General features: G+C 38.7%; 1 protein-coding gene across 9 annotated transcripts in view; it reads left to right on the top strand.

Moving 5' to 3' along the window:
* SLC26A8 (solute carrier family 26 member 8) overlaps positions 1–14,587 on the top strand; it is an 88,938-nt gene that overhangs the window by 15,486 nt on the left and 58,865 nt on the right. For 7 of the 9 annotated variants that reach the window (XM_070777419.1, XM_019985717.2, XM_019985715.2 and 4 more), the window contains 2 exons: positions 9,903–10,019; positions 11,551–11,732. In XM_070777419.1, the coding sequence (XP_070633520.1) occupies positions 9,903–10,019; positions 11,551–11,732 (299 nt within the window). The remainder of the gene's footprint in view (positions 1–9,902; positions 10,020–11,550; positions 11,733–14,587) is intronic. The other 2 variants (XM_070777416.1, XM_019985716.2) reach the window with 2 other exon arrangements.

Here is a 14,587-nt window from a genome sequence, read left to right as displayed (position 1 = left end):
GGATCCCACATGCCATGGAGTGACTAAGCCCACACGCTCTAACTACTGAGCCTGCACACCACAACTAAGGCCCGATGTAGCCAATTTTTGTTTTTTAAAAGAGTAAAGATTTTTAAATTAATTGTTTTTGGCTGTGCTGGGTCTTTGTTGCTGTGCATGGACTTTCTCTAGTTACAGTGAGGGGGACTGCTCTCTAGTTGCGGTGGGTGGGCTCCTCATAGCAGTGACTTCTCTTGTTGCAAAGCATGGACTCTAAGATGCATGGGCTTCAGAAGTTGTGGCGCATGGGCTTAGTTGCCCACAGCATGGAGACTCTTCCCAGACCAGGGATCAAACCCGTGTCCCCTGCAATGGCAGGTAGATACTTACCCACTGTACCACCAGGGGAGTCCTTCATTTTGTTTGTAATTTGAGTTTCTCTAGTGGCAGTACTCTTGCCTGGAACATCCCATGGACAGAGGAGCCTGGTAGGCTGCAGTCCCTGGGGTCGCTGCGAGTCGGACACGACTGAGTGGCTTCACTTTCGCTTTTCGATTTTCACTTTCATGCATTGGAGAGGGAGGCGGCAACCCACTCCAGTGTTCTTGCCTGGAGAATCCCAGGGACGGGGGAGCCTGGCGGGCTGCTGTCTATGGGGTCACACAGAGTCAGACACGACTGAAGCGACTTAGCAGCAGCAGCAGCAATAGCTAATGAACTTGAACATCTTTTCATGTTCTTATTTGGTGTCTTCAGATCCTCTTTGGCAAGGTGCCTGTTCAAGTTTTTTGCTCATCTTTTAATTGGATTTTTTTTTCTTATTGTTAGTTTTTCAGAATTCTTTTTATATTCTGAGAATAAGTCCTTTGTTAGATATATGATTTTCAAATATTTTCTCTCAGTCTGTAGCTTATCTTTTCATTCTCTTGACAATATATTTGACAGAGCAAAGGCTTTTAATTTTGATGACGTTCATTTTTTTTTCTGTTTATGAATTGAGTTTTTCCTGTCATATACAAAAACTCTTCACTTAATCACATTAGGTCACAAAGATTTTCTTCTATGTTTTCTTCTCAAAGTCTTACATTTTACAGTTTACTTTTAGAACCGATCTGTTTTGAGTTAATCATGATGTAAGATGTGAAGTTTAGATCAAGGCTTTATTTTTTGTTGCATCTTTAAAGACTACTGTCGACTGAAGTGTTTTTGCACTTTTGTCAGAGATCAGATAGCCGTATTTTTGTGGATCTATTTCTTTTTTTATGTATAGTGGATGTTATAGTACATTCCTCTAAGGAAGATTTCTATTGATATAATCATTTGTTAAGCATTACTTGTGTACTTATCTATTTGGGACTGCACTGGGTCTTCCTCGCTGTGCATGGGCATCCTCTAGTTGTGGTGAGTGGGGACTGCTCTCTACTTGCAGTGCTCAAGCTTCCCTTGTTGTGGAGTATGAGCTCTAGGGTGCATGAACTTCAGTAGTTCTTTGGAGAACTGTCTATTTAGGTCTTCTGCCCATTTTTTAAGTGGGTTGTTTGTTTTGATGCTGTTAAGCATCACAAGCTATTTGTAAATTTTGGAGACTATGGATTACATTAATTTCCATGTGGCAGGGACTTCACGTAGTCCAGTGGCTAAGACCACCAATTTAGGGAGCCCAGGTTTGATATCTGGTCAGAACACTAGATTCTACATGTCACAGCTAAAGATCCCAGGTGTCGAAACTAAGACTCGGTGCAGCCAACTAAGTAACTAGGTATTTTTTTTTTTAATTTCCATATGGCAGATACAAACCAAAATGGTCCATTTGTAAAAGTATATTCACTTCCAGGAAAGTATCAGAACGTCTTTAGAGCATTCCTGTGGTTCTGGAATGAGAGACCTGAGCTCTTGTACCTTGACCTGTGAGTCCACTACTGAACCCCACTTATCAAAGATCCTTCACTTTGGTCAAGGTTTGAGGACATTTCTCTGCTAAATTTCCAAGTCATCAGTATAATTTCATACCAAAATAAGAGTAACATTAGGGTGTATAACTATACCTAACATCTAGCACAGTATTTGGCACATAATTGGTACTCAAGGTATTTGTTGAATAATGATTACATAACTGTGAAAGTGAAAGTGAAGTCGTGTCCGACTCTTTGCAACCCCATGGCCTGTAGCCTACCAGGCTTCTTGGTCCATGGGATTTTCCAGGCAAGAATACTGGAGTGGGTTACCATTTCTTTCTCCAGGAGATCTTCCCGACCCAGGAATTGAACCTGCGTCTCCAGCATTGTAGGCAGACGCTTTGCTGTCTGAGCCACCAGGGAAGTATCCTGAATGAGTAAATCCAAGCAACTCTTGCTGACTAAGGGACTGTGTGTTATTTTAAGTAGTATGAATAATGAAATAATTTGTAGTGTAAACAGTTTGAAAGTTTTACTTGCCTTTAAACAAGTAGGACCAAACAATAATTTTCTTCAAGTGAAACAAAAGTACTGCACAGTGGGACTTCCCTGGCCATCCAGTGGTTAAGACTTCACCTTCCAATGCAGGGAGTGTGAGTTCAGTCCCTGGTTGGGGAGCTAAGATCCCCATGCCTCACCGCCAAAAAATCTAAACATCAAGCAGAAGCAATACTGGAACAAATTCAGTCAAGATTTTTTTAAAAATCTTTAAAAATACTGCACAGTGAAAACCTTATTTGAAACATGCTAGCTCTTCCTTACAGTAGAACCCAATTTATAAATGTAAAAGAAAATAGAAAATCACCATGAGTAAAAGACTACAGTGATACTTGTTGGAGATAAAATCCACTAAGAGAGGTTAAAGTCAGTGGGTAAAAGTTGGCAAACTATGTAACAGGACTTGAAAAGTGAAAGGGTTAGTTGCTCGGTTGTATCTGACTCTGTGTGACGCCATGGACTGTAGCCCTCCAGGCTCCTCTGTCCATGGGATTCTTCAGGCAGAATACCGGAGTGGTTGCCATTTCTTCTCCAGGGGATCTTCCCGACCCAGGGATCAAATGCAGGTCTCCCGCATTGCAGGCAGCTTCTTTACCATCTGAGCCACCAGGGAAGCCAGGACTTGTATAGTTCCAAATATCTTCCTCAAGATATTTAACTCCTCCACTACATTACAATAGAGAACCTGGGAGCAACCACCTTTACCAAGTAATCAATACTGTCATCACCAATAGTAAGACATTTGGAGATCATGAATTCTGTGGTATAATGCACTAAGAAGGACGTAATATCATTTCTGTAGTGTTCGCATCCAAAGCATTTAACCTTGGTATGGTCATGAGGAGCCTGTGCTGTGCTGTGCTTAGTCTCTCAGTCGTGTCCGACTCTTTAGGACCCCATCGACTGTAGCCCGCCAGGCTCCTCTGTTCATAGGGATTCTCCAGGGAAGAATACTGAGAGGGTTGCCATGGCCTCCTCCAGGAGATCTTCCCAACCCAGGGATCAAACCCAGGTCTCCAACATTTCAGGCAGATTCTTTTCCAGCCTAGCTACCAGGGAAGCCCAACCCCAAACTGAGGGGCATTTAGCAAAATAGCTCAATACTCTTCCAAAGTGACAAAATCAAGAAAGACAAGTAACAGCTGAGGAACTATAACAGATATTAGCATTAAGGAAAAATAACAGCTAAATGAAATAGGGAACTCTGGATGGAATTATGAAACAGAAAAAGGAAATTAGGGGGAAAGCTGTTGAAGTTGAAGTAAAGTATTTATTAATAGTTATTTTCTAATGTTAATTTCCTGATACCAATTATACTATGATTATGTACAGTATTCACATTAGAGGGATCTAGGTAAGGCATATATTGCTGTTGTTCAGTTGCTCAGTCATGTCTGAGTCTTTGCAACCCCATGGACTGCAGCACACCAGTCCTTCACCATCTCCCAGAATTCCCTCAAACTCATGTCCACTGAGTCGATGATGCCATCCAACCATCTTATCCTTTGTTGCCCCCTTCTTCTCTTGCCCTCAATCTTTCCCAGCATCAGGGTCTTTTCCAATGAGTTGGCTCTTCGCATTAGGTGGCCAAAGTATTGGAATTTCAGCTTCAGCATCAGTCTTTCCAATGAATATTCAGGATTGATTTCCTTTAGAATTGACTGGTTTGAGCTCCTCGCTGACCAAGGGACTCTCAAGAGTCTTCTCTAACACCACAGTCCCAAAGCATCAGTTCTTCAGCGCTGAGCTTTCTTTATGGTCCAACTCTCACATCCATACATGACTACTGGAAAAATCATAGCTTTGCTAGACGGACCTTTGTCAGCAAAATGATGTCTCTGCGTTTTAATACACTCTCTAGGTTTGTCGTAGCTTTTCTTCCAAGGAGCAAGTGTTTTTTAATTTCATGGCTGCAGTCACCATCCGCAGTGATTTTGGAGCCCAAGAAAATAAAATCTGTCACTGTTTCCACTTTCTCCCCATCTATTTGCCATGAAGTGATGGGACCAAATGCCATGATCTTCATTTTATGGATGTTGAGTACTAAGCCAGCTTTTTCACTCTAGTCTTTTACCTTCATCAAGAGGCTCTTTAATTGCTCTTTGCTTTCTGCCATTAAAGTGATGTCACTTGCATATCTGAGGTTGTTATTTTTCCCAGCAATCTTGATTTCAGCTTGTGAGTCATCTAGCCCAGCATTCCACATGATAACAATATATAGTCTTGACGTACTTCTTTCCCATTGTATGGAAATGCGCTATTATCTTTGTAGCTTTTCTGTAAGTCTAAACTTAGTTCAAAATTTAAAAAATTTTTAAGGTTTTGGAAAGTTTAGAGACTTGGTTTCCCTCTATTTCTCCACAGCCTAACCTTAACTAAGACTTAAGACAATTTAGTTCTCCGGCTGTTGCCAAGAAATTCTCTTACCTTCCCTGTATTGGTGAGTTATTTGAAACCCTACATTTCAAAAGACCCAGTCTTCATATCACGTGTTGGTTGTAAAGAGTAAATAGGGTGGGCTTCCCTGTGGTCCAGTGGTTGAGCATCTGCCTGCAAAGCAGGGGACAAGGGGTTCAGTCCCTGGTCCTGGAAGATCCCGCGTGCCATGGGGCAGCTAAGCCTGTGTGCCACAACTACTGAAGCCCAGGCACCTAGAGCCCATCCTCCACAACTGGAGAAGCCACCACAGTGAGCAGCCCCCACACCAACTAGAGAAAGCCATAGGCAGCATGAAGACCCAGTGCAGCCACAAATAAAATTAAATTTTAAAAAATTGCCTTAAAAAGAGTAAACAGAGCTTTTCAACATAGAGGCAGTGTATTCAAGCAAGATAAAGGGTAAAAAATTACATAGCAATTACAAAGAAATAAAAAATTCATCATTCATAGATGATTTTTTTAATGTAGAGAATTCAAAAGAATCTACAGATAAATGGATATAATTAATAAGATTTTGTCAAGGTTGCTGGGTACAAGATGTATAAATGAAAATCAATTATATTCTTCCATACCTGCAAGAAATGAAATGTGGAAAAAAATTTTTAATATCATTCACCAAAGCATAGTGAATATGAAATAAGTTGTAATGAAACTAAGAAATGATGTACAAGACCTCTACAGAGAAATTATTAATGTACAACTTTACTGAGAAATATTAATAAGGACCTAAATTAATTGAAAGATAACATTTTCTAAGAACAGGCAAGTTCTTTTAAAGTGTGACATAGGAGGACTCGCATCTCCAGCTATCAAGACTGAATATAAAGTAACAATGTTTAAGGTGATGTCCATCAAAAGCAGAATGAATAAATAAGCATTCATGTATACATATATTGGAATACACAGAAGGAACAGGAGTGCTCTCAAGCAACTCATGACAACATGGAAGATGCTTATATATATAATAATGAGAAAAATAAGCAGAAATAAAAATTGCGTGAATTATAATCCCACTAATATAAACTTCAATAGTGGGACCAACTAAACTATATTGTTTAGAGGTTTGTACAGTAGTGGTAAAACTATAAAGAAAAGTAAAGAAGTTCTTATCATGAAAGTCAAAATAACGAATACTTCTGTGGGGAGGGATGGGGTTGGGATGAAAGATCTGAGTAGGTGGTAACATCAGTGTTTGTTTTATAGATATTTATTAAACTCAACATCTATTTTAATGTACTTTCTATGTATATATTTCACAATAAAATGGGGACTATTAAATTTATTACAAAATATTACTAATTACTAAAAAAAGTAATTAAACAGTGTGGTATTGTAGAAATGGACAATTAGAGCAGCGGAACAGAAGAGTCACACATGTATACATTGCATGGTTTGTATCAGATGTGTCACTATAGAAACAGGCTTTTGAAAAATGATGTGAAACAGAATATTTCATATAAATTAAATATTTATATGAAAACAATTTTTTAGACCCCTACCTCACCCATACACAAAAATCTATTCCTGGTAGATTAAAGACCCAAATATGAAAGACAAAACTATAAAGACTTTTTTGAATAATAGAGGAGGATATCTTTATGGACCTGAGGTAGAAAATGTTTCTTAAACAAGGCACAAAAAGCACTAGCCTAAAAGGAAATAACTGCAAGTTTAAGTTAAATAAAACTTAAGAACTTCTGTTTATTCAGAGACATGATAGGGACTTCCTTGATAGTCCAGTGGTTAAGAATCCACCTTCCAATGCAGGGGACGTGGGTTTGATCCCTGGTTGGGGAACTAAGATCCTATAAGCTGTGGGGCTGCAATAAAGACCCAGTGCAGCCAAAATTAAAAAAAAAAAGATTACACAATGAAGATTGAAAAACAAACCATAGAATACCCAACAAAGGACTTAAATCTATAATATATATAAGTATGTGTGTGTGTGTGTGTATATATATTCCTACAAATCTGTAAGAAACTACACAATAAGATTGACCAACATTATTGGTAATAAATGAAGTGGAAGTGGAAATTAACTAGCTCATACCCACTGAAATAAAAATTCTGATAATATCGTGTGATAATACAGATGTAAATAATGAGAATTTTCATAGTTTTGGTGGGAATGTAAATTGTAAATAATGAGAATTTTCATAGTTTTGGTGGGAATGTAAATTGTACAACCATTTGGAAAACAGTTTCGCATATTCTGTTAAATGCCCCAGCAGTTATGCTTCAGGGTGTATCGAGGGAATTTACCCACTTATGCACCTAGAGTCATGTACAAGAATATACATAGAAGTCTTGTTCATCGAGGCCCCCAAACTGGGAACAAAACAGGAGACTATAAGCCTGTAGACAAAGAGAATGGGGAAACAGCTGCCTGGATCCTGATGGCTATTTAGTTCTGCTTCCAGCCTCTGATGAGGTCCAACTGACCTTTGTCCTCTTTTAATATATTTACTATTGTGGAAATTCCCTGGTGGTCCAGTGGTTAGGACTCAGTGCTTTCAATGCCATGAGCCTCCGGTCCAGCTCAGGTCAGAGAACTAGGATCCAGCAAACCGTGCTGTTTAGCAAAAATTTTTTTTCCTATTTTGCTCAAGCTGATTTGAACTGGTTTTCTGTTACTTGCAGTCAATAGAGACTTGCTTAGGGAAAAAATGTGGAAGGGGAACCATAAATTACAAAAGACTTAAGAGATGTATCAACTAATGTGAGGACTTCATTTGATGTAAACACAAAGTTTGTTAAAAAATAAATGTACAATAACCACAAAAGAAAGCACATGTAATAGCAAATAACTTTTTTTAAAAGATCACCCCAAACCTGCCATACCTCTGGCTCAAGGTCTCTCATAAGGTTGCAGTCAAACTGTCATTCATCTCAAGGCTCTACTGAGGCTGCTGGATCAGCTTCCAGGCTACTCATGTTTGCTGGCAGGTTTGGGTTTTCCACTATATCGGTCTCTATATGGCTGCTGGCAGGAACAACTGATGTGTGAGGCCCAGTGCAAGATGCAAATGCAGATTCCCTAGTTCAAAAATTATCCAGTATTTTTCAAGATGATCAGAGTAGAGCATTAATTCAAGCACGGAGCCTTCTAAGCCCAAGATACTCTGTGACTGCGTAGGTAGCACACCCTTGAGGTCAACTTTGGCAGCTGGTGACCTAAATGAAAGAGAGAGAGAGAGCCAGAGAGCAGTGAAGACAGAAAACACCGTCTTCTTGCAACCCAATCTCAAAAGTGACATCTTACCATTTTTGTTGTAGCCTATTTATTTTTAATAGAAGTAAGTTATTCCCATATGACCCAGCAATTCCACTGCTGGGCATACACACCGAGGAAACCAGAATTGAAAGAGACACGTGTATCCCAATGCTCATCGCAGCACTGTTTCAAATAGCCAGGACATGGAAGCAACCTAGATGTCCATCGGCAGATGAATGGATAAGAAAGCTGTGGTACATATACACAATGGAATATTACTCAGGTATTAAGAAGAATCCTTTTGAATCAGTTCTGATGAGGTGGATGAAACCAGAGCCTATTATACAGAGCAAAGAAAGTCAGAAAGAAAAACACTAATACAGTATATTAACACATATATATGGAATTTAGAAAGATGATAATGATGACCCTATATGCGAGACAGCAAAAGAGACACAGATATAAAGAACAGACTTTTGGACACTGTGGGAGAGGGCGAGGGTGGGATGATTTGAGAGAATAGCATTGAATCATGTATATTATCATATGTGAAATAGTTCGTCAGTCCAGGTTCGATGCATGAGACAGGGTGCTCAGGGCTGGTGCACTGGGATAACCCTGAGGGATGGGATGGGGAGGGAGGTGGGAGGAGGGTTCAGGATGGGGAACACATGTATACCCATGGCTGATTCATGTCAATGTACGGCAAAAACCACTACAACATTGTAAAGTATATTAACCTCCATTAAAATAAATAAATTTTAAAAAAAGAAGTAAGTTATTTCACACTTAAGGGGTGAAACTCACTCAAGGACATGAGTACCAATTAGTCATTGTAGATCATCTTACAGGTGGTCTACAAGTACAACTATATTTGAGAAATCAGGGAAATTTGAATATTGGATGTTTGATAATGGTAAAGAACCATTATTAGTTTCTTAGGTGTGATGATGATATTGTACTTAAAAGAGGCCCTTTTTCTAAAACACATATACTGAAAATATCTACAGATGAAATGACTTAATGTTTTGGATTTGCCTCAAAATAATTATGGGATGGGAGAGGAATGAAGACATTGATGAAACAAGATTGGCCATGAGTTGACCATCGTTGAAGTGGGTCAACAAAGCCTTGCTTGTTTAAGACAATAAATTTGGCTCACTAGACTCATAATTGATTTCTGATGAGCACACTGGTATGATGTAAATTGAAGTGAGTTGCTCAGGGCAGGAGTTGTGGACTTGAGACATCAAAGGATGACACCATGTAGGTCAGTCCACTTGCCTCAAAATTTCCAAAATCTCATGGTGCTTCTTAGAAAAGAAATTAAATACTGAAGAAGGAGCTGAAGGAAGATGCTGGAGTGATTGGCATATGAAAGAAAGACAACACATACCAACTTGGAGTCAAGTCAGTTAAGTGTGACAATTCTTGCTTTGCCGTCTAGCTTTATCTCCAGCCCTGGAGGATTCCTAGGGCCTTCTTATACTAGACTGAGGATGAGAATGGTCTGCTTCTGAGCTGTTGAGATTAAAGGTCCTACTGCTTTGATGTTTGCTTTCCATGATTCACATGAAAGGTGTTTAAGCCTATGATTTAGAATTGAAGTGTAAAAACGTGATAAAATAGGAAGAGAAGCTAGAAATCAAAGCCGATCATAAAAAGTACTAATTAAGGACTGTATGCCAAAGTTTACTGTTACCATATTCAGCTGTGTACATGGGTCACTTTTATTTTAAGTATTCTTTACAGTTTTTATTTCAGGTGACTTTAAAAAGCCAGGCTACCTTTGCTTACTTAAATTATCTTGCTTTTCAGTCCTGATGCTTGGTTTGCTGGCAAGGCATCTGATTCCTCCTCTCAATGTCTCTTATGCAGCTTTCTGTGCTTCAGTAATTTATGGAATTTTTGGATCATGTCATCAAATGTCCATTGGTGAGTTCAGTGCTAGAATCACAGGAGGTATATGAAGTCTCCATCTTGGTTATTTACTTATTGCTAAGGAACTGAAGTTAAATCTATGTTTAACATATAAAGAAAAGAGGCAGAAGATGGATATTCTTCTTTTATAATTTATTTATTTTAATTGGAGACTAATTACTTTACAATATTGTGGTGGTTTTTGCCATACATCGACATGAATCAGTCACAGGGATATTCTATTCACAGAGTTAGTGTTCAGATTTTAGAAACTGAACACTTTCATGCTATTATTAATGTCCCCACCAGACAAACAGGCCCATAAGTTATTAAAGGAATGAAAGGACAAGAGGCGTCTTCCTTACTGAAATTTCCACACTTTGTGATCTGATTATCCTCGACTGAAAAGATCTAGAAATGATTTTGCCAAAACTCCTAGAATGGATCCACTTTTCAGCTGAACCCATAATAACCATCCTCCATGAACCTGATTTATAATAATCATATCAAATTATTAATTTACATTGAGAAAATATTGTCATAATAATCAAAACACTGAAACCCGCAGGGTAAGCACTTTTCTTCCCTGAGTCAAATGTCCATCTACTAATTTATAATTCGAAATGACTGTTTCAGAGATCAGACCCAACTGAAGGTCCTATGATCAGCACAATTACTTCCCCTAGGTGAACCTGTATAGAAATCAAACCACACAATGCCCTGACGGTCTCAGAAGGGCATCACCAATGTCCACGAGTCAAGTACCTTTTTCTGAGCTTCCACACTGAACAACTGACCAGGCAACCAACACTGACCATTCTGACTGGCACACTTTTTTCTCCAGATGTGTTTGTATATTCAGTCCAGTTGCCATCCCATTCTGTGGTGTGCACCTGTGCCTTTTTAAGGACACTATTCCACATCTTTACTAAAATTTAGTATCTGTTGATTTTAAACACTAAAACAGCTATTTTATTCCAATTACTCCAAGTTCTCAGAGCGCATTACAGTCACTTCCAAATACTGATAACAAGGGCTACTAGAGTTTTGCTTCTGTTAGGTAATTCAAAGGTAAAATTTGCCTTTGCCTCTTGCATTCATGTTGATATGAGAAGTAAATAAAATTTTGTTTGAAACAGGTTTAGCTCCATGTCATTTTGCACCTATTACATCCTTCTTAAGTGTTTAGGTATTGTTTTTCTTCTTATTATTATTGATTAGCTTTGTTTTCTGATCCTTTTTCCACCATCACATTTTTCACCATTTCTAAGAACAGGTACAGTAGCTGAGCCAGATACACATTTCCAGTCAGTTTTTCTTTCTTCCTACTCCATATGCCCATTGATATAAAGAGGTTGTTACCTAGGCCAAAAAGATCTAAAATTTCGGAGTTGGTTACAGTATGTGAAACCAGAGAGCTTTTTCCTGCTCTTTCTTACTTCTCAGTGGCCACTTTCAGATAAGAAAAGTGCTTTGCTTTTGTCAACATCTGTCAGTTCACCTGGACTTAAAACCTCACCCTCTGCCTAACTGTTTTCTTTCATAGGTACATTCTTCCTTGTGAGTGCTCTGGCAATCAATGTCCTGAGGACACAGCCATTCAACAGGGGCCACTTATTACTGGGAACTTTCATCCAGGCTGACTTTTCTAACACGTCCTTCTATGAGAACTATAACAGATCCTTGAGTTCTGTGGCATCTGTAACTTTGCTGACTGGGATTATTCAGGTAGGTCCTGAGTCTCTGAATCCCTGAAGGAAAAAGAAATAAATAAAGGGGCTGCACATGAACCCTTTCCTTGAATTGCTTCTGTTACCCATTGTGATATATCTGGAATTTAAGTGGTTTTCATTTTTTTCCAAAACTTATGGGACGTATGGATAGACCGACTCCTCAGTGACAAAACTTCTCCCTCCCCAGAAATCTACCACCCCTGGTTTAGGATGAGATACTCAACATTCTCCTCAATCTCTAATACTATAAGACTAAAGGAGGGTCCAAATAGGACTTCCCTGGTAGTCCAACAGTTAGGACTTCACCTTCCAATGTGGGAGGTGGCGAGTTCAATCCCTGGTGAGGGAGCTAGGATCCTGCATGCCTCGTGGTCAAAAAACCAAAACCTGAAACAGAAGAAATATTGTAACAAATTCAATAAGGACTTTGAAAATGGTCTATATACAAAAAATCTAAGAGAAGGGAATGTGGCCTAGAGGTCTACTCATGATTTCATATTTTTAAAAATTCCTTTAAAAAAAAAATTCCTTTATATTCTTTCAACAAGAATAGCACTCGTGGGCTCACACACTGTATTTTTGGTTAGTGGGCATTAGAGTCAGATGTAAAATCCTTTCTCTACAATGACAGGACACAGCTAATGGATGATGATATCAATGATTTATTAAAATATCCAACCTTATTTTGGGCAGTGTCTTTGATTGCTTCTGAGAGTCTACCATCTAAAGCATCACCGACTGAACTAAAGTCACATATTTCAGCTTTATTTCTCTGTCTTCTCAGCTAACCCAAACTCTAGCTAACTTTCTCTGATTTCTCTGAAGCCATCCTTTATTAGGTAAAGACTTATTGGAAGCCTACAAAGGCAGGCTGCCCTGGTGGGCTGACCCCAGCCCTGACTCTTAACCAATTGTATGACTTATTTGCAGGCCTCAGTTTCTTCATGTTTAAAATGGGAATAATAATATTTGTATTGCAGAGTTCTTGTAAGGATTAAGTGAGAAAATGCATGTAAAGCATTCAGCCTAGAGCCTGTCACATAGTAAGCATTAATAAGTTATAATTACAGAGTACAGAGAAATGAAGTTGGTACTTAAATAGAGACCAAAAAGATTTTTTTAAGATATAATACCCATGTCTTAAAAAGTCAGTCTTGCAGCAGAAGACAAAATAACAGGCAGCAAGTCAGCAATCTATTAATTATAAGTAGCCTTGGCATGTTCTTTTTCCTTGTTTAAGCATCACTTTTTTCATATAACAAAGAAGATATTCCATTTACAGGAAGAATGAATATATGTACTTTTCCCTATTCCTCTTCTTAAGAACAACTGAAAATTTTGGCAAGTTATATACAAACCAAATATAAAAAGGCTCTGAAAGGTGGAGAGAAGACAACAAACTGGTTCAGACCCAAGAAACAACACAGTGGAGAGATCCTTGGGTTTTCTTTTTGCCCCATACATCTTAAACTTGGTGCTAAAGAAGCCAGAAAGCCAAAATGCCAATGCAGCAGACCAAAAGAAAAATTCCCAACAAAAGTCTGTTCTATATAGCCACAGGACTAGGAAAGACTAGCAATTGTGAAAACATTTACCCAATAACTGCTCTACTCCAGACAAACACCAAGGGTAAAAAAAAGAACAACAACTCTGTGGTGTTATCCCTACTCATGCGAGTGGTGGCCAAGTGGGGAGCCAGACTTCCACCCTCACCCAGCTGTAATGAGGTAGCTACCCAGGGTGTTGTCAGAGAAAGCCAAATAGGGAGTCGAGACTTTCATCTCCACTGAGTAGTAATGAGCCTTTCTTCCTGCTCCTTGCTGGGGTGTATCAGAGAAAGCATAGTGAAGAGTCAGTTCTTTCACCACAACACAGCATTAATGACGACAAGCCCCTCTGTAGCAGTGTCAGCAGAGGCCATGCAGGGAGAAATAAAGGCATTTCTGTCTCTCCCAGTCAGGATGGTATCAGTGGAGGCCTAGTGGGGAGCCAGAACTTCCATCTCCTCCCAGTAAAAATGAAGAGTCCCTACTGCCTCAGGTGTTGGTGGATTTTAAAAGGAGAACCTGGACTTCTACCTGACCAGGCAGTAACAAGGTAACACCTTCCCCTCTCAGCACTTTATCAAAATAAGGTGGCTAAAACAGAACATTTCAGTAAGATCCAGAATCTTATAGCATAGTACATGCAATGTCAATAGCTGAACTGAAAATAACTTGTCATATCAAGAACCAAGAACATTTCAACTTTAATGAAAAAAGGCAATAAAAAGATGCCAGCATTGAGATGAGAGGCGTTAGAATTATCTGGTATAAATTATAAAGCAGCCATCCTAAAAATGCTTCAGCAACCAATTATGAATATGCTTGAAACAAAGTAAAAAAAATATAAAGTCTCAAAAAATAAATAGAAGATGTAAAGAAGAACCAAATAGAAATTTTAGAGCTGAAAAATACACTAACCAAAATTAAAAATTCAAAGAGTCAACTCGATAGCAAAATGGAGGAGACAGAGTAAAGAATCAATGAACTTGTAGAAAGAACAACAGGAATTACTCAGTCTGAACAACAGAAAATAGACTGAAAAAAGTTTAACGGAATCTCAGGGACAAGTGGGACTATAACAGAAGCTCTAACATTTGTGTCTTATAAGCATCCCAGAAAGGGAGGGGAAAAAAGATGGGACTGAATTACTTGAAGAACTAAAAGCTGAAAATGCCCCAAATTTGACAAAAGATATACTTCTACAGTTTTAAGAACCTTGGAAAATCCAAAACAAGATAAATCCATAGGAATCTACACCAAGACAAATCATAGTCTATGTTTGAAAACTAAAAACAATGAAAAAAAA

The sequence above is a fragment of the Bos indicus genome, chromosome 23 (assembly GCF_029378745.1).
Source record: "Bos indicus isolate NIAB-ARS_2022 breed Sahiwal x Tharparkar chromosome 23, NIAB-ARS_B.indTharparkar_mat_pri_1.0, whole genome shotgun sequence".
In the NCBI taxonomy this organism is placed as follows: Eukaryota; Metazoa; Chordata; class Mammalia; order Artiodactyla; family Bovidae; genus Bos; species Bos indicus.
Note: the sequence above shows the minus strand (reverse complement) of the source record. Positions and strands in the feature narration are given on the sequence as shown.